The sequence below is a fragment of the Monopterus albus genome, unplaced genomic scaffold (genome assembly GCF_001952655.1).
Source record: "Monopterus albus unplaced genomic scaffold, M_albus_1.0 scaffold539.1, whole genome shotgun sequence".
Taxonomy (NCBI): domain Eukaryota; kingdom Metazoa; phylum Chordata; class Actinopteri; order Synbranchiformes; family Synbranchidae; genus Monopterus; species Monopterus albus.
In genome coordinates this window covers 28086-54828 of record NW_018128419.1, presented here as the reverse complement: position 1 = coordinate 54828, position 26743 = coordinate 28086, and the positions used below count along the sequence as shown (strand labels likewise).

Sequence of the window (26743 nt, the reverse complement as noted above, 5' to 3'; positions counted from 1 at the left end):
AGATCAGCAATACCAGATACTTTTATTTATTCAGATGCTGCTGTGCATGTGAACAGGAGCCTCTCTCTGCCTCAGCTACAGGAACACATTGTGCTGCCCGCCTGGTTTTACCTCCAACACCCTGCTGGACTCTCCCATTATAGCCGTGGGAGACGAAGGAGGGTGATGCAAGAGAGGGGATATGAGATGTAAAAATAACCCAGAGGGATTCTATTCAATATTTCTGTTCACCTCTGTGATTTCAGGATCGGATTAAAGTTGGTGGGAAAAAGGGGGTTCAGAAGAATTTCCAAGTGAATGTGATTTAAAGTCCAGTTGAAGATGCTGTGCCTTTACTGAGCATTGGATCACACCAGCAAGCATCAGTATCAAGTATCAGCAAGCATGCTATACTGCATTATGTACCAAAATTAAATAACACAAACTGTGTTGACAGTTAAAGGAGACATACTGATGGATTACCAAAATAATGGAAGTTGCAAGTCATTTGTATTAATGTATTGCACAGAATGAGTGGTTTCCTTAAAATCTGGAAAAATATACTAAAAATATCAACATCATGGCATGCTTTTAAAATGGGTTGGAGTGTTGTAAACAAAATGTGATTTGTAGTAATTGGGTTAAAACATGACAAAATGCTGACACAGTGCATTAAATAACATGACACTGAGTAACAGTGTAAGATAGTGTTGTGTGTTTGGCCATGCGTCTCACTTTGCATTTTAAGTTTCAGTGATATTATGCCAGAAATGTAGAGGTTTCATAGTCATGATCCGCAGTCTTGGATCATTTTGTGTTTTAAAAATCAAACAAATGCTTGGTGAAGTGAGGATAATGATGTCCTAACTGCTTCCCACATTGTTGCAGTAGTGTAGGTATTGATTTGATAGTTGCTGATGAACTAACACTCATGTCTCTTTGCTGTGGCTACAGTCGATGCAGTCTTCCAGAGGCTCTCCCTCCCTGTGGCTGAGAAACCCCCCCCCCAGCCACTACAGCACCTACGGCTCCTCCCTGACCCCAGGCCTTAGCTCCTACAGCGAGCGGGACAGGCTGTCATCCTACAAGTCTCCCACCTCTTCCTCAGGTTATTCCTCCTCCAGCTATTTAAGCAGTTCCGTTGCTCGCAGCCGCAACTACAGCACCTCATCAGAACCTGATTGCGACCGAAGTCAAACCATCCCACGCACCGACATCCTCGGAAGCAGCAGCAGCAACAGCCGCCGAAGCAAGAGCCTCAGCAGAACCCCCATCAAGAGCTATGGAGGGTCAGGGCTAAGTGGGGGGTCGGCCTATACCGGCTACAGCTCTTACTCTTCATCCTTGGCCCAGTCCAGCTACCTCTCTTCTTCACCGGTGGCCTCCAGCATCTCGCTCAACCGACGCAAATCCATATCCCAGAGTGACTTGAGCAGGGACCTGGCCTCTCTAGGTCTCAATGATGCTTCCTCCTCTTCCTCGTCCACCCCATCTACGCGTGCCCTGCGGAGCTACCACAGTCGAACCAGTGATGTGGCTGACTCATATGGCACGAGCTCACGCCTGGGCTACTCAGGCCTGTCACGGAGCTCTACTCAGGAGGCCCTCTCACGGAGCTCCACCCAGGAGGCCTTCAGCAGCAGCAGAGTGTTCAGCTCTTCGGCATGGGAACCCAGCAGTAACGGTCTGTCCGATTCCCCCATCAGGGCCTCTATGGTAAGACAACGTCCTCTGTTCTTGCAAATGCTGGCTTGAAGATTTCTGCTTTTACTGGGGATGTACAGCTCAGAGGGGATCAGTATCCAGGGGCTGAATAGAATCAAAGTTGCAGCTGTCACCACAAAGACACGCTATGTTAACTACTTTCATTTCACATACATGGTAAAGCCTTGCAGTGCTTTGTGGCTTCTGAGAGTACAGTTTTTTCCAAATGGGGGCACTATTGCTCAAGTTAATTGTAGTGCACTTTAGCTCCTGTTGTACAATATACCAAATGTGTTAAACTCTCTTGCTATTAATGTTCTTTAGCAGACTGTTTGATCTATTCAGTAAAACTGACAGACAGAAGTTGTCTTATTTTCTCCAACCAAGATTAGGATCAGTCCTATCATATGCAAACTAGCTCTTAGCATGGATACTTTACCTCTTCTAACCCAGCAAATTAGCTAGTGTCCACCTGTCTGTAGGGCCTGCTGGTTCTGCAGGCCTCATCTCTAAGCCCAGTTTTAATGAACTGAGCTTTTTCTGTGCTGGTCAGAAAGCACAGCTGACCCACTTCACCTCCAGATTAGTCCCAATAACCACTTACACGAGTGCAGTTGATGATGAAGTAATTACCATGCCCTCTTAGATGAGCTTTTCATGTGTGTCTAATGCTTTATGAGTACCACTTTAAGTAAAGCATGTAGTTTAGCTTATTAAATTGCCTGCTGTCATCATGAGGTATTTTCTAATCAGTCAGGTCTTCCTGTTTAGCTTGCACAAGTCATTCATTCAGAAATAGATTAAGACACCCTTATATGTCCTGCACATTACAGAATTCTGGGCTTACCTGAGACAAATGTCTTTAACATCATGAGACTACTGAATAATGAAGAGCTCTTTGTACTTAAACTTAAGCACTGGATAAAATTTATTAAATTTTTGCTAAAAACCATAATGTGAGCATGTAGCTTATGCTGATATGCCACTTTATCATCTATGATGAGCTAATGTATCAGTACCAGTCAGTTTACTCAATAAAACATGGTTAATTAAACATTTGATGAATAAATGGTCAGTAACACAAACTACTGATTAGTGGGGGACGTAGACACAGTAAAGCAGAACTGGCAAGTTTGAACTGGATTTTCCTTCTCATTTAACCTATTAAAACAATCAACACCTATCCATCATGTGCAGACTGAGAAGAACGTGGCTGGATGTCACCAGCTGGACCTTTTGTACTGTTAATTAACCTTGAGCCTCTGTTACTCCAGGCATATTTAATCACCCGCCTCCCTCAGGGCTGGTCATGTGCACTGATAAAGCTCTAAACTCAGTCTGCTGAAACCAGCCTCACTGAGAATCCTGAGTTTGATATTTTGATGTGTTTACGTAATATAAATGTGCAGAAGTCAATTGATTTGTCAGCTGAAACAAGACTGCACATTTAGTGAAACAGTAACCACAAGTGACACTAATGGAATAATGGTACATTTAGTATATTGTAGTATTCAAGTCAGTTAGCTGACTCAGTCCTTTCTACAGGCATCTCTCTCTAAGCTTTGCTAACATCAGCTAACTTTAGCCACCATAAGCTACTGGTCATACCTGAAACAGTAAGGCTGTATCAGCAGAACCTGTGAGTGTGCCAAACTGGGAAAGGTGCATTTTCCTACTTAAGAAAGCACCTTTTTATATGTAAGGCCATGGAAGTGTTATATCTAGTTTAAAAAAAAAAATTTAGTCTCACATAGCCAGCCACGCGGGCTGTTTCCCCTCTATTTCTGGTATTTATGCTAAGCTAGCACCAGCTACACATTTTGCACAAAACATGAGAGCAATATGAATCTCTGTCAGACTATTCTTTAAGTAAAAACAACTCATCTCTGATGCCCAGTACATAAACTGTTGATAAAGCTCTGAGTTAACAGTTCCTAAGATATCAGCAAGCAAGCAATAAAATGACTCATGTCAGAGATGTGCATGCAAATATATGTGAGCAATAGAATGAGTCATGTCAGGGATGTGCATGTACATATATGTGTGGTGTTGTGTCACCAATTAGAATTCCCTAGCATATGACAATGATATGGAGTGGGTGTGTGCTGTCCCATGTGGGGTGTGCCTGGTGTGTACTGTCTGACACATTCTGGGGAGAAAATGTCATGAATGTTCTCATGACTGATGACCACCACAGTGAACTCTCCTCATCTCATATTAGTGGAGTGGTGCTTTGTTTTTTGTTTTTGTTTTTTTGACATTGAAGCTGATGAAAGTTACAAGAGGAGGGAATCTTTCTTCCTTTGATAGGCTATTCATTATAAGAGTCCACCTTCCATCCAGCTTTGAACATCAAGCTATTTCACCATATATGGTTGCAGCTATCAGTTATGCTCATTGTCATTCATCAGTTAATCTACAGATTATTTTCTTGATTCAATTATTAATCATTTTGTCTGTCCAGTGCCAGAACAAAAGCCTAGTCATTTTTCCAATAATACAAAATGTTTAGTGTCGATATCAGCAACAATAATTATGTAAATTGTAATGAATCCAGCACTTGAAGATATCAAAATTTTCATGTGGCCCAATTTTTATACTGTACAATATTATGTCACAGATGTTGAAAGAATAGAATGGTTTCAAAACGTTTACAGCTAAAATTACGTGATCTGCACAGTCAAATTACTCCATAACAAAGCAGTGTCTCTACTACAGACAGTTTTATTGCTCAACCATGTGCGCTCAAACCTCTACTCCAGCTCTCGAGTCAGTGGTCATGTATGGTGTATAAACAACTAAAGTTCCCTCCACCCCAACACTTCTTGCCTCCCAGTTTTTTTTCTCCAGTGAAGTAACCACTGTCTTATTCTTGTTCCAAAGTTCAGTGAACACAATATACAATTTCAGCCAAATATGCACCGGTATTCAGTCCCCACTTCTTTCCAGTCTCAACAAGTAGAATTTAACCTCATTCTTTTTTTTTTGGCTGTTCTAGTTGTTCCAGTTTTCCATTATTCAGTGAGTACAATAGACTTAACATAAAACCTAAATTAACACTCTCTCCTCTTGTTGTAATATGAATGTTGAAACTCACCTATCCCAGTGTTATGACAGGGCTTCTAGAAATATCACTGGCAAAGCAAAATACACACAATCCTGATAGTTTCTCAGAAGCCTGCAATATAAAAACAACACAAAAATAGCAGCCGGTGGTGCCACATGGTCCTATTCTTGTGCCATGTCTATGAGTAAGTCAAGCTGGGTAACATGACTATCATCATCCTTGTTTTTCATGCATAATATTCAGTCTATGAAATGTAAAAAGCATATGATAGTGCTCGGCTTTTGAATTCATAATAACTTAACTTAAAATAATTGGCTAGACCTTGTTTACAGAGGGGCACTAGTTAGCCCTGTCGCCTCATAGCATTTCACACTTGCTGCATTAGTTTGTGAGTTGGCTAGCTACTGTAACACTTCAGGTTATTAGTATTGTCATAAACTGAGTCTTGTGCAGTGTAAGTCTAAACCTTGCCAACTAAGTGTAAAAGAAAACTGGTTTATTGCAAAAACTTTTTCTTTGCTCTAGCCAGCTTTCTTATCAGTTGTGATAACATTGTACTTAACAGAATAAATGCTGAGATCTCAGAATTGCCAAATGTGTAGGAAACCTGAAATGATACAGGTGGTAGTCAGACAGTACTGGACAATTTGTACCCAACGTTTCACTTAATATACTTGCTACGGTTGTGTGCACTCATGCTGTTTCTGTGCATTGAGGCTTACTTCCAGAGAAATGGTTTAGATAATCAGCTGGCATGTTTATAACCTGTCTGGTCATATGACTGCTGACGGTCACTGTTGGCTTCCAGCTGTCTCCAATTCTGTTTATTACTGTCCAAACAAGGACCATTGTTACCTCACCCTCAAATTTAAGGACAACCTTTCACTCACATGTTTGTCCTTTGGCCCCTGCAAACAAACAGTAAAAGGTCAGGGTGACACATCTGAGTGCAGACTTTCTTGATTTTACCCTAAATTATTCTGCTCATGCTTTGAGTCTAGACCTTTGTTGAGTCAACAATATTTTTAGACTGTCTGACATTCAATTCACTGCTGTGGTCAGACAGTTTATGGTTTGATAAAAAACAGTCTGGTATGAGTTGGAGCGTTGCTTTGTTGTTTGGCAAATAAGGGCGAATACTTTAGTAGCTCAGTTTTGTAACCTGTTATTATGGGTCTGTGTGACTGTAGGACTTGAGGGGCAGTGTGTGTCGTGTCTATCAGGACAGCTAGTTTAACATTATACTAAAGCTGGTGTCTGTTGGCACAGTACTGTGCCATCCTATGGGTGTACCAGTATTATGGTCAGTGACAGGACCTCTAATTCCTGTTATTGTTTATAGTTGAAAAATGATTCATATTTCATTTTATCCACAGAGCGATGCTAGTACCTGGAAGTCTATTATACAGTTTCTACTCATGTGTTGATCTACTTTCTAGCTGCTTATCCAGGTCAGGGTAATAGTAGCATGGTGTGCAACAGCCCAGATGTTCTTTCTGACTTCCCCTATTTCTTTTGGATGTCCCCAAACACTTCTAGGCCAGTTAGAAAATCTGCCCTCACTGACCATATTATCAGGCACCTAAACCACCTGAAGCAATTTTTCTGATACACTGGCTGAACCCTGGATTTCTCCTAAATTGCCGAACTCTTCACCTACTTCCAGTGTGCAGCATGAGTTTAGCCAACAGCTCAGGATTCATACCTTGGCTAATATGGTCATCATTACCCAAAGGTCATGAATATAACTGTGGGCTGATGAAGACTACAAATAAATGAAACAAGAACTTTGCTTAGATTTTGGCCCTGATGGAAGCTTGTGAACCTACAGTGTAGACAAAAAAATTAGCTGACTAATCTGGCTCAAAAGGTCAGTTAGCTAAGAGCTTGGTCGTTTTGCTAGCATCATGATTTTGCAGCCAAATTTTAATTTTATCTGATTTTCACTTCTGAAATGACTGTACCAGAAGACTTTGTTCTGTTCTAGGAATGTCAGCATTTAGCATCAGTTGTTAGCAAGCTAAAGAATCCTTTGTATCTTGTAGGGATGTAGAATAAAGGCCTAGATCTGCCACAAACAGCGATGAATTGTTTTAGTTGCTCCCTAGCAAAGCAATATTTTAGGATAAGTTAAATTTAAACACTTGAGTGAAGATATGTCAGCCTAATGTGCCAAATTTAACTCTGACTTCTCCTAGATATCATTGCTCACTGCTTTTGTCCTATCTTTATACCAAACCACTTAGTTCTTTGCATCAGATATCAGAATACAAAGACTGACTCTTTGGCCCCTTCTCATGTTGTAGTCTTCCACCTCAAGAATTCAGAAATTAAGGCAAACAGTGCACACGCTCACATGCATGTTGAGCCTGGTGATGGAATGTGCTTTTCAGTTGTGCGTCAGGGACATGAGATTGTTGCAGGGCACATATTTCAGGTCTCTCACTCTGGATATCAGTTCAGCTAAACTCGGTGAGCACAGTGTGAATTACAGTTCTTTCTCAAAGGAAAAGTTAGGAAATGCACGTTGTACTGACACAGTCAGTAGCTGATTGTTTTTAGGAAAGCAAACAAAGAACCATACTTTCTTGAAAAGATGGCAAGACTGGCACACAAAGGTACAGCACATTGCGTTGTCTGTGTTATTAATTAGTTTAGGAATAATAGTCTTGAAGTGAATTGATGGTTAAGCTGCATTGGTTTTGAAGCTTCTCTTAAAATGTCTATTGGTTCTGACCATTTGCTGTCACGGCCTTCAGCAGTCATTAGGTGCTCTTGTAGTCACTAGTTTGCTGTAACCACCAGCAGTATTATAGCCTCCTACACCTAATATTTCCTCACAAGTTCTGTCTTATGACAAACAGTTGTTCTATTTGGGTTGTCCAGAATGTCAGAATATAGCTTGCATTTGCCCTATTCACTAAAAATGGATGTAACAACATGTTAAGTGCTTCAGGCCCATATTATATTTACAATGCCTGATTCTGAGGTTGCCACGGTTTTCACAGAGTATTTGAGCATCCTTCAGCAAACTGTCAACTAGTTGGTAAACATGGTGGATCATCTGTCAGGTGTTCATAGAGACCAAAACAGAGCTAAAAGGAGAGTGAATATTACATTCATCAGATGGCCATAAACCTTACTCCAGAGAATGCTAAAGTTGCTCTGCATTTTAGCATGTCAGTGTTGTGTTCAAAGCTGTGGTCTAAAACATTAATGAAGGTTTAGGATTATGACAAAAAGTCAATGCTCATATTTAATACAATTTTCGCACATTTTCCTCCCCACTGTCACCAAGTGCTTGCTCAAGGAGGATTTGTTGGGTTTTCCTTATAATAGAACCTTGAGATGATTGTTGTTGTGAATCGGTGCTATACAAATAAATCCAGTTGAATTATTGTGTATGAAACTGATGTCTGAGGTTTATTTACAATTCACCTCTACAAATTTTTCTTGACTCCGGTGCCAAGATAACAACAATATTTTTTTATTGATTGCAAAATGGCTTTAAATCTATTGGGAACTTGAATCTAAGAATAATTATTAAGCTACTATAATGAACCCTAAGTGATGTTTTCCCAGAAACTCTACAAGGATGATTTGTATGATTGGTTTTGTGACAAAGTGTCTATATGAGGAAATTTTGGTGAAATCTAGGGGTTGCTTCATACTTTCTTTATTGCCTTACTGTGGCAAAGTAAAACTGCTACCTAACCTCTATTCTTTGTGTTACTGCTGAATCACAGGATCCTAAGTTTAGGCCTGCCATCCTAATTTTAGAACCGTGGGTCAGATTGTAGTAAAGGAACAGCCCTTCTGTCGCATTCCTATTGTAGTGTGTCTTCATACTGACACATATTTATACTGTGGCCTATAGAAACCCACAGTATTTGAGTCCTTCACATTGTGTCAGGAGCGAGGAGGAGGATGGGCTCTGACGTGGTCTGCACGGCTGGAGGCGGTCACTGGAGGGGGTCACTGACGCTTATTGTAGGCCGGCTTTAATCCGAGCCCAAAGAGGCGGACCTCCAGTCCTGTAAAACGGAATGGGAACACAATTTAAGTTTATTTCAATTTACACACCTACCTTGTTGAGTGTACTGCCGTGCTGCTTATACCTGCCTAGAATGACGCAGCAGTCAGTTGCTCTTTTGTCTATGGGAGGTCTTTTTATTCTTTCCTGTGCTGTATTGCTCTCCATAGGACTATTATACTGTAGGTAGGATCGTTTGAAAGGCTGGTACCGTTATATGAATGGATGAATGATAACAGAGATCTTATCACACACGGGGTGAAACGTAGGCTATAATTCGCCTTCCCGTAATCGGAGCCCGGCTCAGTGAGCACAGAGCACGGGCGCTCGGAAAGCGTTCGCTGTCGTCTGAACACCGGTAGTCCGCTTCATCCTCCGTCAGCATGCCGAGCATGCGACAGTCCTACACGGTGACCGTACCAGAAGAGCGGCCTCCCACCGCTTTCCCGTTTTTGAAGCAGGAGATGCGGAGAAAAGGCAGCATGTCTGGGTCGGTACTGGTGTCAACTTTCGTGGGGCTTCTCATAAACCAAGCCAAGGTAAGAAAGAGACCAGAGACCTGCTGTGTTCCGTTATCTGCTTCGAAGGGAGCACCAAGCTCCATTAAAAAAAAAAATCAGGCAATTTAGTGTTTATATCGTAATATTGTTTTTATTGGCAAAGCTGTAAAACCCAAAGACGATTCATGAAAGGCATATGAACTGAGGTGTATAACCTTAATATGCCAAGCAACAGTTTTAATCAGTTACACAGAAATTGGTGCGTCACAGGTCACTGGTTATATAACCCCCCATTAATCCTCCACATACATCACAGCTGGTCTTACTACATTGCTGTTATGGATCCTACTGTAGGTCTGTAATGGAAATGAATAAACAAATAGCTCATTCTGACACGGTCTGTCTTTATGCACTGAGATATCCAGGATGTGTGTTGCCTCTGGCTGTTTACATATACTGATAAATGTAGGTCTGAGCATTGACTTTTAAAGTCCTTGTGGAATGATTTTCCTGCACTGTATTGTGAAAGAGCCTCTTTAAAACTATTTATAAAACTTTTACTGTTTATAAACTATGTATAAAACTTTAAAACTATTTAGATAAATACATTACAACTCCCAGTATATTAGCCTAAACTGGTGATGGGTTGGAAATGGGGTCCAGTGGTTAGCATGTACCTTACTGATAATGTGAGATGGTCAGTTAAATTCTTATAAGTGTTCTTTGCCCTAAAGTTGTCGTTACTGGCTACACCTTGTATAGGTTAAGTTATACATGCATTATTGGGTAAAATCTGGCTTAAAATCCTTTTTTCGTCAGCTGTGTTTGTCCTGATATGAGAAGAAGGTGATGAATGACTCTTAGTTTGTGGAGCTGCTGTGTGCCAGCTTCTGTTATGTAATGAGAAATCATTAGCATACACTTCAGTGCTGGCCATGCTTTGCAGCTTGGCACGCTTTCTGATTTGCTGTCACCGTCCACCTGCTCCTCCTCTCCTCTGCCATCAGCTCTTGCTCATCATCTGTCCTCTTTCTCTCCTTTTCTACACACCACCATGGCGAGAAAACATGTTCTCTCTCTCTATTCGTATGTGCTTATGTGCATTTGTACATGAGAGAAGTGTGCACGTGAAACCATTAGCATAAACCTGTGGTGTGTGAAGTTATCTGTGATCAAGCACTTGTTGTGCACACCAGCACTGACAGTTGTAAGGTTAAAGGGTGCTTTCTCATGCAGCTTTGTAGCCTGTGCTCTACTGAAGCTCAAAATGATCAAAACTCAGTCTGAAACAACTGATTGGTTAGTTGAAAAATAGAAAATTAATCTCAAACAATTCTGATAATTAACCATTTAAAGTCTTTGATCACATAATATTTATCTGCTTCCAGCTTTTTCAGTTTGTGTATTTGCTGCTTTTCTCTGCTTTGTATCAGTTGTCTCAACCCAAGTTGGAGCTTGGGTTCAACTGTAAGACTGAAATTAAAGTCCCAATATTTATTTAAATATTTTTCTAATTTGAGTATATATCATGATATGATGTGAGATGTAAACAAAATTGCATTTAAAAATGATTTTAGTAAAACTAGTTTAATGTTTTGTGCATATTGGTGACAAACCTCTGATGAAACCATAAGAGGAAGAAACTTTGTATTTTTAGAAACAGGTGAAATTAACTTAATTACTATCCTGTTTGTAATATGTCATTAGCACCAAGTCATTCTGCTGAGAAATGTAATGTCAATCACTACTGATAAGGATATTTCTACAGGTTACATTTTGTTAAGTTCATCCAATCATGGGCTGTTCTTTCGTCACAGTAAGGCGATCTCACTGTTTTCTTGTTTTTATGTGAGCGTGTGAGAGAGAAATTAGCTGTGGCTTCATGTCACCGGACACTGGCTCAACAAACTGATGACAGACCTCATCCCTCAGTGCCTCAGAGGGGAGAAATAAAAACTACCTCTCTCCTTCTCAGTCAAATGCTGTGTGCGCACATGTGCGCCTGGATTATTCACACTGCTGGGACCAAAACCTGTTTATACATTCACCTTGCTGGCACAGATGCTGGTTAGGTTTAGGCTAAAGCTAGGGTTAGGCAAGTAGCGGTTATAGTTGAGGTTAGGATAAATCACCAGAAAATGATTTGTAAGTCAAGATAAAGTCCCCATGAGGAATGAAAGAAAGTGAGCATGTGTGCAGGAGAACGTGTCACTTTTGCTCCCATGGGAGATAGTCAACAGAGGAAGAGAAGTGTGTGAGAGAGAGGGATTTGATTTGATTTTTTGATTTGATTTGATTTATTCATTCAAACATGTAAAACAGTTGATATGTCAACACGTAATTTCACACATATCCAACAATAATAATCCAATATCAATTTACTTATACCTAGTACATGCTTGAACGGAGTAGGAAGAAGTTAGACTTATCTAGTCCTACCCCATGACATCATCTTACAACCAGTCCTAAGCAATATCTCTAGATAAATAATTATCTTCTATGCCACACAAGTAATATACTAAAGAATTATTACAGAGTGCTAACATTCTAACCCCTCACCCACAATGTTCTATTTGATTAATCATTAAACGTGTTCTTGCATGTATCTTAGGGATTGTTTATGACAACCTGCCAAACAGAGATTCAGGTCAGGACAGATTGTTCTGTTGCTCGCTCTCACACTGCCTTTCCAGCCAATCAGCACATGGCATTCTGCTTTGCCAGGTGGACCTAGGGATCTTTCTGCTGGTAGTGTGACGTTTAATTTACTGCCCCAGAGACACAAGCGGAGTCGAGGGAGTAGTGGTGCTTTGTTTTTGCTTTGGTGTTGGGCAGCGTGTTATCACAGTATTGCCAATACTGTAATTAGACATTAGCCATCCACATTAATTTTGATTTCACATTTTGAGCTCCCATTGGGATACATTGTGTTTTTTTTTTAAATACTTATTTATTCTGGGATTTTAATTATGTTATTCTGGTGGTATGGCAGTATTTTCTGTGAGATCGTATACAGTAAATATGCCAAGATCTGAGATTTAAGATGTTCAAAAATGGATGTTTGTATTCTTCCGATTTTGTGCCAGTCACCAAGAGGAAACGTGATACTGTATAAGGAGTATAAGATCAATTTTTTGTCAATATTGCCCACTTCTAATATCATTTAAAGATATCAATACTAGAAAAACTGTATATCACTGTTGCTGTCAACACATTACTCAAACCCTATTAATGAGCACACTTACACAGATTAAAAATACTGTAATTTTCTTTGACCAAACTATTATGAAGTGTAGTGAAACCTCATAGCAGATGGTACAGAGATGTTTGGAATGCTCCTGAGTGCTCATTTATATAATTGGGAATAAGTTTTCCTCTGGGATTTCGTTAGGCTGCTCTGAGCTTCTTATGTGCTCACGCCATCTCCAGCCTCCACAAGGTTTAGATTATTAAGGAGCGGCTGCAGCAACAAGTGTGTGTGCACCGTAGTCCTTTAAGATGTTAGAGGATTAGATTTAATGTTGGCTCCTCCTCGGTTCAAACAGGGAAAAACACTGGCCCTAGCAACCAATACATCCCAAAATTCAACACACACTTACTTCTACCACTCCAAATAGTTCATTCAGACACATCTGCTGAAACATATCTGGTAAAATAGCAATTAAAGATAGCCTGTGGAGATTTCTTGTAAGCAAAAGTTTAAAGCATTTCAGTTTCTCTCAGAATATTTTCAAATCAGGTTTCTGTTATATAATTTTAAATTTTGCATAGTTTCATGTTTGTTAACTTGTGGTCTTGTTTCTTTACGACTAGAATGAAGCCTGTAGTCATTTGAGTACAGCCTGACTGTCGTCACCCTTTAATGAGTATCAGCTGATGTCTGGCATTAAATGAAAGCATGTCAAGCATTGGTTAGACTGGATTCCTTAGATTATGCCTGGTGTGAAAACCGAACACGTGCTTGGCAGTTTAATCTCTCTGCTGTCGGCCAAAGCAGAACCAGAATCAGTTATTGTTCATTTCTTCGAGCCTCTTCACCTTGCTTTGACCCATTTCCTCTGCTCAAACACCACCCTCTAACTCTGAGGCCAGCAGTCCTACAGCTTTGATTTAGTGGAGTGGATGAAGAGAATTTACATTCACTAAACTGGGTTCACGCCAAAGGGCCATTTCCGTTGTCTCTTATTCCCCTGGCCTCTGGAATGCTTTTTAATGTCACCTCTGTTCATGATGCTTTTAGCCTCAGAGTAGGGTTTCAGAAGTAGCTCGCTAGTTGTCTGAGCTGCTTCTGGCGTTTATGAATAGGGCATTTATACAAACCTATCCTCAGAGCTGCCTCTTTTCTGTACAGTAGGTGTCTGTCCACTCACATTGGAATTACTGTGATTATCCACAGTGGATTTAAGTTCCCTCATGTGAGCTGTGGTTTCGGGCTCCTGATCAGCCAGTAGCGGCTCTGATTGACCAGGTCCTACAGCCCTGAGCAGGAACCGCTCACCAGCTCCAAACATACAGAGGGCTGTGTTTCCAGGCTTCCTCATCCGCCTTGTAAACTCTGCATGTCTACTGTGAATATCACCACAATAATTGCTTTTGCCACAATAATTGCCTCTGAAATGACCTACAGAGGCCGCTGAGGCATTTGTTGTGAGGAGATACAAAGGTAGCGTGTTAGGGGTATAGCATTTCCAAAACACAGTATGTGATGTAAACACTTATAGTAATTATCTGGATGTGGGTGGAAAGTATATATGCCATTGAAGTAATTAACTCTCATAAAACATTATCTTGATTGTATGCTTACTTTCGTTACACCAGGCCAGTGACCTTCACCCTGCACTAAGGAGCTGCAGACTCACCAAAGATAATATAGTCTGACCTTATTAACACCCTTTCATGCCTTTAAACAGGAGTAAAATCTTGAAACACTAACCTTTTTGTTAGTGTGTACGTAGTATAGTGTTGAAACGTTGAACATCAGAACAGCATATTGGCTGTTTTCAGCTTCAGTCTAAAAATATTCCTGACCTAAAAGTCACATCTGCTGCAAATCATTCACAGCTAGCGCATCATGCTCCAACCACACACACACACACACACACACAAACTTTGTGATGTCACCATGTCCTTTGGCTTTCTGTCTGCAAAAAATAAGAATAGTGTTGCCATGGTGACAGAGCAGGGATGTTGTATCATCGTTATGACGTTTGCCGGGCTGTCCAAAGTATCAGCCAATTGCAAGTGGACAAGCAGGCGTTTAATAACAGTGGAGCTGCTATTTTTGGGAGCAGCCGTGGTATTACTCAGCAGAGTGCAGCAAAATCAGATGTACACATTCTAGTGGTTGTGTGTTAAGAAATAAAATTTGAGGTGAGCACAGAGGATGCTGTCCTGGATTTTGTCTGTTGTAGTCTCACAGAGATACAGTAGTGCAGCTGGACATATAAAAGGAAGCGTGTGTTTGCACATCTGTGCTAATAAAGTTCTTTCACTACAGGTGATTTTACAGAAAGGAGGATTTAGATAAGCTGTAGTTAATTAAACTCTTCTAACTCTTTCTTTCTCCCAAATAAGAGACAGATGGCAGAGGTTATTTATATAATACAGTATTTAAAAGCCTTTCTCTTATCAGTATGTAACTAGATAAGCTACAGGCTCACCTTCCCAGTGATCAGAGAGACACTCTTCTGATGTAAACCTCCAGAAGGCTAACAGCAGGGCTCAGGACATGACTGTTCACTTGATTTCTGTGTCCTTTTCTATCAGCCTGCGATGCAGCTGGAGCTTCTGTGTAGAGCTGGAGTGGGAGGAATTTAGGCAGCAGCTACAATATTTTGATCATTGTTTTAATTTTTACTTTACCAAAGCTTTTTAGCATCTGTCAGGACATTGTTTTGGTTGTTTGGTGCCCCCAAGTATCTTAAAAGAATCAGTTTAGGCACATTTAAAAGGTTTATCACAAAAAACTTTGTGCAGCTTTAAAAGAAGCAAGAAAGCCATTTGCTGGTTGTAAGTGGATGGATTTAAAGTTTGGCTGCACTCTACTCAGCATCACTGTAAATGGAATTTCTTTGCGTGGACTGGTTGTTGTCCAAATGAGCAACATGAGAAATCTGCTTGTTATGGTAATGTTTGTAGTATTTTTGATATTTTAAAGCTTGTTAGTTAATCAGAAAATAATAGCGTACAAGGTGACTACTTTGTACTGATCAGTGCAACTATGGGCAGGTTTGTTGTTGTTTTAATTGGTGTCGAACTGTGTCAGTGCCACTCCACCAGCTTTTTAGAAAACAGCCATGTCAGTAAAATGATGTTAGAGGGTTAATGATAATGGAACATTTTCCATCACACTCACAAAATTGCTTCTGAGACTGCTGGTATCTTTTTGAATGGTGTGATCGCAGAGGACAACCTCACTGGGTCAGCGGGGACATTGAAAGGTACAGGGTGTAGTCACTCATGTATGCAAACAGATGTGTGCAGTCTTTGGAACTGTGGTGCTTGCCTGGTCACACTCAGGGTGTGGTGAGGTGCTGACCACAGGACTCAGTATATAAGAGCTCTGATGATATGTGCATCATCCACATAGTCATCTTTGCTTTGGAGTTTGTTCAGAAAGGCTAAATCCAGAATATGAAGCATCTTTAGTCACTTTTGTATCTGATTATGTAGTTTGGTTGAAAATTGCTCATACTGGGGCGATAAGATAGGACTGTTACTGTATGACCATATGCTTCCATGCCAGTGACAGCCATGGCCGGAGGCATTATATTTTTAGGTTGCCCGTCTGTCCCGTTCTCATGAATGTGCGATGTCAGGATCAGGAACACCTTGAGGGGGTTTCTTCAAATTTGGCACAAATGTACATGTGGACATAAGGATGAACTGATTAGATTTTGGTGGTCAGTGGCCCCATTGATGTCACATTCCCATGAACGTGACGGATAATTCTAGTTATATATGCTTTCATTTCTTTTCCCTAATCCTTTGTTTCTCATGTGACTTACACGGCACCAGTTAGTGAACATGTTGGAGCAGTAGGGTAGTCTCATTGCTCATCACAATTATCACACCATTAACAAAAGCACTGTTGACACGTGCTTTAACAGGGCATGAAATTTTGGTTCACTGGTTCTGGTCGATGGATGGATGTGAAAATGAATTAAATTTGTCATAGCTTATATTTTTCTAAAGCAGAATAGTCTGCTGCCTCTGCATCCTAGTCGAGGGCACAAGTGCATTCCTTATCCACCCCCACATTCTTTGTTAGTCTTCTTCTAGCCACTCAATTATATAACCCCTCAGCTTATGTAATAAAATTTTACTGCAGCAAGTGATGACATAAGTTCTTCAAACCACTTTGAAATCATTATCATATGTTCTGCCATCTGTTTTGTGTCACTAAGCTAAAAGATGTGTATTCCATGTTTTTTGCACTGAGTATTCACAACAGTAAATGTTATAGTGTGAAAATCCTTAAGTGATTCCGTGATATCTAAGGTTGTTGATGATCAGATATCTGCCACCTGGGAGCAATTACCAAGAGAGGAACTGACTACAAGATAACAAAAACAAGTTTCTCTCTAAAGATGAGTCTCCTCTCTGTTACTGTGAGACGGACGCAACACACATTCAGCTGCAGAGGGTGTAGATAGATCACATCTTTGTCACATGGCCTGCTTTTCTTGATTCTCTGGCTTCCGAGGGACAAATCCAGCCTGAAACATGTCAGCAGGCGATGTACATTACAAATTTGGGTTATTCAGTGGAATGCTGAATCCAAGGAAAAAAAACAGTGATTATTATTTGTCTGTGAGGTATAACAATTTTCAGCCACTGGTGGTGTTAGTATATGAGAGATTACAGTATTTTTCTGAACGAAACCTGCTCGCTCAGGTATTTCAGAAGTCTTTTAAATTCTTCCTCTTCCAGTAATCATACTGCAGTGGTTTATGTGCTCCAAATTGTCAAGTACATACTCAACTCAACTTTATTTATATAGCGCTTTACCACAGCACAGCTGACCAAAGCGCTTAACATATCATACAAATTTAAAATCAACACATAAAAAACTATAAACAATAAAATAAACACTCTAACACTACAGACAGTCTCATTCCTGGCCAAACGCCAATGAATACAAGTAGCTCTTCAAATAAGACTTAAAAGTAGACAGCAAGGGTCCTGCCTAATATAAAGTGGCAAAGCGTTCCACAGGTTTGGACCCACCACAGCGAAGGCTCTATCCCCCCTAGTTTTCCGCCTGGCCCGTGGTGCCTCCAGAAGAAGCTGATCAGCTGATCTGAGGCACCGCAACGGATTATACGGACGCAAAAGTTCCACAAGATAAGATGGTGCTAGCCCATTTAAGGATTTATAAACAAATAAAAGAATCTTAAAACAAACCCTAAAATGCACCGGAAGCCAATGGAGAGATGCCAGTACTGGCGTTATGTGGTCCCTCTTACACCCCCCAAAGTACATACTCCAGTCACAGCTGAATAGGAGTAATCCAGAGGTATTCTGGGAAATGTAGGCAATCAACAACTACAACAGAAGTAGAAGTAGAAGTAAGGGAATGAGAAAAAGAACACTTCAAAAATGTATTTCAGTCTGGTTTAAATAGACTTTACTCATCCCTGAAAGTCTTATCATCCTTGTAATATATTTAATAAACACAGGATTAAGACGAAAGGAGATAAAAGTTAAAAACAGTCAACATCATAATGCAACACTATATTAAAATATAGGACACAAAATGGCCTTGTCTGATGGGTCCTGGAATTAAAAACACTTAATCATTTTTCTTTATTTTGGGGGGAATTTATTTTAAATAATAATTGGCTTTTGTGTAAAAAAGGCCATACAATCTAAATGTTGTGTCCTTTGTCTTCCAGAATTCAAAGAGTGCCCAAGGCCTGGTGGGACTGAAGAACCTAGGAAACACTGTAAGTACATCTGCATGTAATTACATCTGTGTAGAGCCAAATGTTTTGCATTAGTGACATTTTGTTCTTACCAGTGAGGGGGCAAATTCCCTAAACCCAGTTAGTGTTAGACCAAGTCTGTTGGTAACTGTCCACACAAGAGTGGTTGTCGAGCAGAGTGTCTGCCAGGCAACAGGCAGATGGACGCCTCCTAAAATAAACAGTGTGTTGCTGTCACTCTGTGTGTACAGTCACCTAATCAGAGCACTGAACTATAGACCAGGCAGCACTCATTCTTTATCTTGATGCACATGTCTCATGTAGACACGTGATGAGAGCACCGTATACACAGATAGTACAGTGTACTGTATGTGTGTGTGTGATGCCTCCTTATACTTAGTCATTATTCTAGTTCTTTCACTGTGTTTTGGAAGCCTTTAAACATTTAATATATCACTTATAGATCTACAAAGCATATTTTTAATTACATCACAGTTATGAAAAATGTTGTAATCATGAATATATGATCAAATGTTTAGAGTAGTATAATGTATATAATCTATAGCCTGTAAGTGTAAGAGCTAAAGCTATACACGCCTGCAGATCACAATTGTTAAAACTGGAGGAAATGTAGTCTGCTGATTGGTCTGGATCCTTTGACCTACAAAATGTGATGAAATAGACCAAAATCCCAATGTGGAGTTGATGTATATCATTCCAAAAACACCCATCCTGAGGTGGAGTTAAATGGCTGACGCTGTTGATCAGTTGCTAGGTTCAGCTTCAGGATGGAGAGCATACAAATCAGCAAGGCAACAAGTGAGCTATGTTACAAATGTTATCTAGATTGTAAGGAGACTAGTACATGTTATCAACTTTAAATAATGCACAGCAAAAGACAACTATTTGATTGTATAGAAAGAAATATAGTCCTGCATAAATAATCATTTACAAGCAGTTAAATATAAAGGCAGTTTTTGCTTCTTTTCCAGCAAATGGGAGTCATCAATGAACGAGGAAGAATTGCACTTGATGTTATTTCATCTCTGAGGGAATGAAACTGTTTGTGTTCATGTTTTTCCTTGTAGTGTTTCATGAACAGTATCCTGCAGTGTCTCAGCAACACGCACAGCCTGCGAGATTACTGCCTGCACAACTCGCACCGCAGAGACCTTAACAACAACAGCCGCACTAACACAGCCCTCATGGAAGGTGAGAGATGTGTCACACAGGCCCCCTAGAGTCAAAACCAAACACTCCTCACAGCTGCTCACGAGGAACACTCATACCCCCTTAACTTCTAGATTAAATTTGCATCTCTCAGAACATGCTGAAAACAGGGAAACAAATTCTTTCTTCTGTTTTTTTGCTCTTTGTGTTTGCAATTGCATGAAAATGGTCAATATCTGACATAGGAGAGAAAAATGAGCTGCACCTTCAGTTCATCATCAGCCTGAATACATAGTTACATTAGCAAAGTGCATTTTATGTCGCAGCATGAGTAACTTGAGTGTTTCTGTGTTGGTAGAATTTGCCAAGCTGATACAGACCATGTGGACGTCGTCCAGCAGTGAAGCAGTCAGCCCATCTGAATTCAAAACTCAGATCCAAAGATATGCTCCCAGATTTGTGGGATACAAGTAAGCTGTCACACATTGTTTTAGGAACACTGATTTTTAGCTTTTGTCTGAGAATAATATGAGTATAACATCAGAAATAAATCAGAAAACAGATATGGTGGCTGATGTTTCTAGTTCTGACAGCCTGTGTGTCTTGCAGCCAGCAGGATGCTCAGGAGTTCCTGCGTTTCCTCCTGGACGGCCTGCACAATGAGGTCAACAGGGTCACCGTCCGGCCGAGAGGCACTGGGGAGGATTTGGACCATCTTCCGTGAGTAACCTGCCTGACAGTGTGTGTACCTGCAATGACAGTGGCCAGGATCAGCAGATGTTTTGAAAAGTGTATCCTAAACAGAAGTCGTTGTTTGTGCTAGACTGGATATAGTGGGGAATTTTACACAATGTGAACAGGGCCTAGACTGAGGCAATGTGAATCATTAAGGCTTCATCATTAAGGTTGAATTAAAGGCTGCTTGCCACAGTTTCACCTCCTCTGCCAAGTTGTTGCATCTTTGGGGCCTAGACCAGCTCAATGCTCCGGTTCTTCATGGATATGATTGTCAGTTATCTAACAGAAGCGTGTGAGAAGGGTGAGATTTAATCTCGGAAAATTTCACCATTCAGCGTATCAAAACAGGTCCAGTCTGCATAAATGCTTAAAAACTATGTACAGTGGTGTGAAAAAGTGTTTGCCCCCTTACTGATTTCTTATCTTTTTGCATGTTTGTCACACTGTAATGTTTCAGATCGTCAAACAAATTTATATATTAGTCAAAGATAACACAAGTAAACACATCATGCAGTTTTTAAATGAAGGTTTTTATTATTAAGGGAAAACAAAATCCAAAACTATATAGCCCTGTGTGAACAAGTGTTTGCCCCCCTGTCAAAACACTGGTTTATCGCACCTGAGTTCAATTTCTCTAGCCACACCCAGGCCTGATTACTGCCACACCTGTTCGCAATCAAGAAATCACTTAAATAGGACCTGCCTGACAAAGTGAAGTAGACCAAAAGATCCTCAAAAGCTAGACATCATGCCGAGATCCAAAGAAATTCAAAACCAAATGAGAAAGAGAATAATTGAGCTCTATCAGTTTGGAAAAGGTTATAAAGCCATTTCTAAAGCTTTGGGACTGCAGCGAACCACAGTGAGAGCCATTATCCACAAATGGCGAAAACATGGAACAGTGGAGAACCTTCCCAGGAGTGGCCGGCCGACCAAAATTACCCCAAGAGCGCAGCGACAACTCATCCAAGAGGTCACAAAAGACCCCACAACAACATCCAAAGAACTGCAGGCCTCACTTGCCTCAGTTAAGGTGAGTGTTCATGACTCCACCATAAGAAAGAGACTGGGCAAAAATGGTTTGCATGGCAGAGTTCCAAGACGAAAACCACTGCTGAGCAAAAAGAACATAAAGGCTCGTCTCAGTTTTGCCAGAAAACATCTTGATGATCCCCAAGACTTTTGGGATAATACTCTGTGGACAGACGAGACAAAAGTTGAACTTTTTGGAAGGTGTGTGTCCCATTATGTGTGGCGTAAAAGTAACACCGCATTTCAGAAAAAGAACATCATACCAACAGTAAAATATGGTGGTGGTAGTGTGATGGTCTGGGGCTGTTTTGCTGCTTCCGGCCCTGGAAGACATGCTGTGATAAGTGGAACCATGAATTCTGCTGTGTACCAAAATATCCTGAAGGAGAATGTCCGGCCATCCGTTTGTGACCTCAAGCTGAAGCGAACTTGGGTTCTGCAGCAGGACAATGATCCAAAGCACACCAGCAAGTCCACTTCTGAATGGCTGAAGAAAAACAAAATGAAGACTGGAGTGGCCTAGTCAACGTCATGACCTGAATCCAATTGAGATGCTGTGGCATGACCTTAAAAAGGCAGTTCATGCCCGAAAACCCTCCAATGTGGCTGACTTACAACAATTCTGCAAAGATGAGTGGGCCAAAATTCCTCCACAGCGCTGTAAAAAACTCATGGCAAGTTATCGAAAACGCTTGATTGCAGTTGTTGCTGCTAAGGGTGGCCCAACCAGTTATTAGGTTTAGGGGGCAAACACTTATTCACACAGGGCTTTGTAGTTTTGGATTTTGTTTTCCCTTAATAATAAAAACCTTCATTTAAAAACTGCATGATGTGTTTACTTGTGCTATCTTTGACTAATATATAAATTTGTTTGACGATCTGAAACATTACAGTGTGACAAACATGCAAAAAGATAAGAAATCAGTAAGGGGGCAAACACTTTTTCACACCACTGTACATTTACTTCCAGCTTGGAAGTGTGCTTGTGTCTTTTTAACCCTCTAATACCATATTCTGTCTCCTAGATCTTTACAGTAAAGTAGACAAGGTCCATCATTAATTACATTATCAACCTCTTTATGGTGCGTTCACATGTACGGGTTCAAAAGCAAAGGCCCATCATTGACAATGACAATGACAACTGGCTTTGCAGCGCTGTGCCCCTTGACAGACTGAAAAAAGTGCCCAGATACTACACTACAGTGGTATTTGCATAAGGTCAAGGAATGGTCAGCTTTATGTAAATAGCCTGTGACACAGTGCGAGCAACAGCCAAGGGAGAGCCACGGTGATCTTGATTCCAGCAGAAACTGAACCACTACTTCACTCCACTATGTGAAGGAATTTTAAATAGAATGGAGGGGAAGTCTTGTCACTGTGGTCTCCAGCTTCCCAGTTCTCTGATGTGTCTTTAAATAAGGACACGTGGAAACAAATCAGTGACATACGTAGCGGCATGTAGTCTGATATGTAAATCACGAGCTTCACATAGCACACCTCGTGAACTACAGACTCACCTGTATGTGTGAATACACTTTAACTGTGCTCTACTGATCATCTTCTCAATCCACTGTTTACTGTTTTATAACTAGAATTAAATGTTTTATCTGTGCTCCATGTTCAGGGATGAAGAGAAAGGGAAGAAGATGTGGAGTAAATACCTGGAGAGAGAAGACAGTAAGATCGTTGGTGAGTAGAACAAGCTTCAGATGGTCAACCTGGAGAAACGCAGAACAGTGTACAGCAGATATACTTTCTTGATTTATCTTCTAGCATGTCAGTTGTGCTGTGATTTGTCGTGTTTATTTGTATGTCATGTTTTCTACTCTTCCAGACCTGTTTGTTGGGCAGCTGAAGAGCTCTCTGACCTGCAGCCACTGTGGCTTCTGCTCCACTGTCTTCGACCCCTTCTGGGATCTCTCTCTACCTATCGCCAAGGTTAGAAAACAAACATGCACACACAGATGTAACATAGACTGGTGGATATCAGTCATCTGTACAGGTGTTAGCACAGTCAGTCATGCAGAGGAAATATTCCCTCATGATGATGAACTTAGACTTTATTTCTCTGTGTTAATAAATATCTGCCTACAGCTTTTAACATGAGCTTCCTGGTTTCCTCCCTGTCTCTTTTTGTGCTTTGTTTTGCATTGCATTTGTATGTTTGTTGTGTGGTTGCTTATGTGCATGCTAATGTGAATGCATCTATGCTTGTGCTCAGAAGGGCTATGGTGAGGTGAGCCTCATGGACTGCATGCGGCTCTTCACCAAAGAAGATGTCCTTGATGGGGACGAGAAACCGGTAGGTATCCTGTTTTAAAGAGTGCCAAGTCTGGCAAATCATAGCTACGATTACTTAAAAGTAATGTCAGTAGATTTAGGCATGTGCACTTTTGCTGGGTTGAAACTAGCTCCTTGTAAAACGTGATTGAATAAACTCTGTACTTCCTCTCTCTAGACGTGCTACAGGTGTAAAGCTCGGAGAAGATGCACTAAGAAGTTCACAATACAGAAGTTCCCCAAGATCTTGGTGCTTCGTATCCTCTCCACTGGCCATTAGCGTCTAATACTGATGTATTTTATTATGCGCTTGCAGCTGGGAGAGCCTGATATTGTCTGTGTCAAAGGGATAGGGTGTGGATTATAGCTCTACTGTAGTATATCGTAGTTGACTGAAATTCAAGAGTTGCTGTGAGGCTGACCGGAGCAGTGGCAGGATTATGTTTTATTCAGTTTGGCAGTCTCTCTCTACACATTGACCAGCATTATGCTTAGGAGGTACGCACCAGCTGGTCCTAGTGAATCACTGTTCTGACACTTTAATCCAGGCACAATAATTAACCCACAAAATAACAAACGATGATTGCAGCTCATGAGACATGTTAAATGAGAAATACCTTGCACATCTTGACGATGCTGTAGGCATTGCTGACAGCAGGTGAAGTCAGTGCGTGCGCTGCTGCCACTCACTCCATACTTTGAAACTGTATTTCTATATATTTACTACATGTTGAACGTGTAATGACCACCAGATGTAAAAATTTAGCAGAATAATTAAAAACACTATATGTGCGTACAGGATAACATCTGCTGGCGCCATTGCACCAGAGCATCAGTATTTTGTATTATTTTGTGTTGAATTAGAAAGATGTCAACCCCATGATTGTTAAAAGACTGCTCTGGCAGGAAACTCGTGTATTTGAAGTTCAGTAGATTAAAATCAGCTGTAGGTCAGTTGTTCCTTGACTCCCTCTCCTGTCAGACCTGAAACGCTTCTCTGAGGCACGAAGAACCAGCAAACTGTCCACCTTTGTTAACTTCCCTATGAAGGATCTTGACCTGCGGGAGTTTGCCTCAGAAAACAGCAGTAAGTACTGATTCTAAGATAAAGGTAACATGATTATGATCTGTTTTATGAGTTGGAAGTCTTCCAAAGCTTCAGATATGGAAGAAAAGCGTTGATTTCAGTGAAAATGTAGTGTCACTCCATCTAAAACCTGAAAAATTGTGTTGCATTTCAAAATATTAGCACTTGAGATTCTAATAGGTTGTATAAAAGGACTAATAATAACTATGGCACTTGTTTTGTTTGTCTTGTTGTAGTAAATGCAGTGTACAACCTGTATGCAGTGTCCAACCACTCAGGCACCACTATGGGTGGTCACTACACAGCCTACTGTCGCAATCCCAACTCGGGAGAATGGTACACCTTTAATGACTCCAGGTATGTTTGAACATTGTTTACATCATGATAAAAATATACAGTAAACTACTGTACAAAAAGCAGAACAGGATCGGCTGCCTCACTACACTCATTAGCAGTCACATGGCGAGTAGAGCTTTGTAACGTAAATGAACATGAATCATTATTAAATATGGTTCATTTCTGGTGATGATGGACAAGCGTTTCTTCACACTACAGTGCACAAAGGAAATGGAGGAGCTGCTCATAGCTGGATAGAATTTTTTTAAAATGGGTGATGAGAAAAATGAAAGCTCATTTAGCTTTTAGTTAGATTAGTAGTGATAGTCTAAAGTCGCACTTCCTGTAAATGCAAAACATTTGCTTTTCATATACTGTTAACTGCTCTAATGTGGTGATATATTTGATGAGTACATATACACAGAATTATTATGTATGTAAATGGGACTTTACAGCTGCTGTTTACAGTATATCACAAAAACCATGAAAACTCTGAATAGAAACAGTAATAACAGCAGGAGAATGATGTGTTGCAAACCTGTGACTATAAAAATATATTTGTGTACTACCACTGGCATGCAAACTGGATATTCTCTTAATAAACACCAGGAGGCCTCTGTTGGTCTTAAATTATGGGCTGCTTTGTCTACACCATAATTCTTCTGTTTTCCTCATCATGCACCCCCCCTCCAGAGTAACGCCAATGTCCTCCAGCCAAGTCCGCAGCAGTGACGCCTACGTTTTGTTCTACGAGTTGGCGTCCTCCTCACGGATGTGAAGCGTCCTGGAGGACGGTGGGCAGCAGCACCACTCTGACTGCTGGACTGGATGGATGAAAAATGAGAGTGTAGGTGGAGCCAGGCCTATTTTGGACTTGTATTTGGACATATATCTCACACACACACCTGAAGGCACACACCCCCACCGCCTTGGAGGATGCTAGAGAGAGGAGCACTCTGGAAACCACAGGAACCTGATCCACCAGCTCTGCTTTCTTTCTTTTTCTGTCTTTACTCTTGTGTCTTGCTCATTCTGGGTGGAGGTGTGTGTTTAATCTGCATGTGTGTGTGCAAGGCAGACACAGGGCAATAATCCCCTCTGACCGACCAGCTGGTGAATTCATCTCCCTCTCTATGCACTGTAAACCGCACTCTCACCCTGACTGCGCCTTTGCTTCTCTTTCTTCTGCTCTTGATCTTGGTTGCCTCAAACCATTAAAACTGACTTGTTGCATTTTTTTTTGTCTTTTTCTCCTTTGAATTAGTTGTTTTTTGGGGTGGGGTGGGGGGTTATTACCCCAGCACCACGAGCATCATATGGTGATCACCACCAGTGTTGACTGTGGATAAACTGTGCTGGGAGAAGTGATCATGGTTACGAGGAGCTTACAGCCCACCAGCCTGCTTGGTTTTCATGGTTTGCCCTTCCACCGCACTACAACACTCCCACGTCTCTGTTAGCATCTTCTTCACACTTTAAAAGTGGTTGGGAAGCCAATGGCACTGTGAGCGTTACATTTCAGAGGACTCTAACTTGTGTTTTATTTAATTTGTTTATCCCACGTGTGGCTGCTACTGATGTTTTAAAAGTGCTGTGAATGGATGAATGGACAGTGCAGTGTGGATCTGCTAAGGATTAATAATATGAAGGCAACAGTCCTCATCATTGGTATGAGGTATTTTCTTCCTCTCTTGTTTCATGCCATTGAACAACACGGAAAGAATGTTTTGAAGGAGACAAAACACTATCTGTATATTTTTATATCCTGATGCAATATGGAGAATGTACTATTCAATGGTGCTGAAAATGACCCATAACTGTTTTCAGTTGGTTTATTTACCAGGTTTCAAGAGTGAAAAAAGTTGTTATGCTTACAGGTGAAAATGTTAT

At 40.8% G+C, this 26743-nt stretch overlaps 1 protein-coding gene and 1 long non-coding RNA gene across 3 annotated transcripts in view; both read left to right on the top strand.

Annotated features, from left to right (window-relative positions):
* Window positions 1-982, top strand: part of LOC109953063 (uncharacterized) — a 9932-nt gene extending 8950 nt beyond the window's left edge. Inside the window, exon 3 of the long non-coding RNA XR_002273845.1 lies at window positions 934-982. This is a non-coding gene — a long non-coding RNA (uncharacterized LOC109953063). The remainder of the gene's footprint in view (window positions 1-933) is intronic.
* Window positions 983-8799: 7817 nt separating this feature from the next.
* usp2a (ubiquitin specific peptidase 2a) lies at window positions 8800-26737 on the top strand. Of its 2 annotated transcripts, none has more exons than XM_020588435.1 (12): window positions 8800-9322; window positions 18181-18231; window positions 19299-19422; window positions 19739-19850; window positions 19990-20100; window positions 22775-22839; window positions 22985-23088; window positions 23375-23452; window positions 23609-23687; window positions 24413-24517; window positions 24754-24874; window positions 25547-26737. In XM_020588435.1, exons 1-12 carry the CDS (start codon window positions 9167-9169, stop codon window positions 25629-25631), a joined length of 1191 nt encoding a protein of 396 aa, XP_020444091.1. In that variant the 5' UTR covers window positions 8800-9166; the 3' UTR covers window positions 25632-26737. The 2 variants fall into 2 exon arrangements, with proteins under 2 accessions (XP_020444091.1, XP_020444090.1); XM_020588434.1 differs by having other exon boundaries at window positions 8801-9322; window positions 23372-23452.
* The last annotated feature ends 6 nt before the right edge of the window (window positions 26738-26743 follow it).

Bases quoted from the DNA above. Each gene is read 5' to 3' on its own strand.
- usp2a (XM_020588434.1), top strand. From the start codon at position 9,167: ATGCCGAGCATGCGACAGTCCTACACGGTGACCGTACCAGAAGAGCGG. The intron at 9,323-18,180 runs GTAAGAAAGAGA...TTTGTCTTCCAG, and splicing joins TTCTCATAAACCAAGCCAAG to AATTCAAAGAGTGCCCAAGG. The intron at 24,518-24,753 runs GTAAGTACTGAT...GTCTTGTTGTAG, and splicing joins GTTTGCCTCAGAAAACAGCA to TAAATGCAGTGTACAACCTG.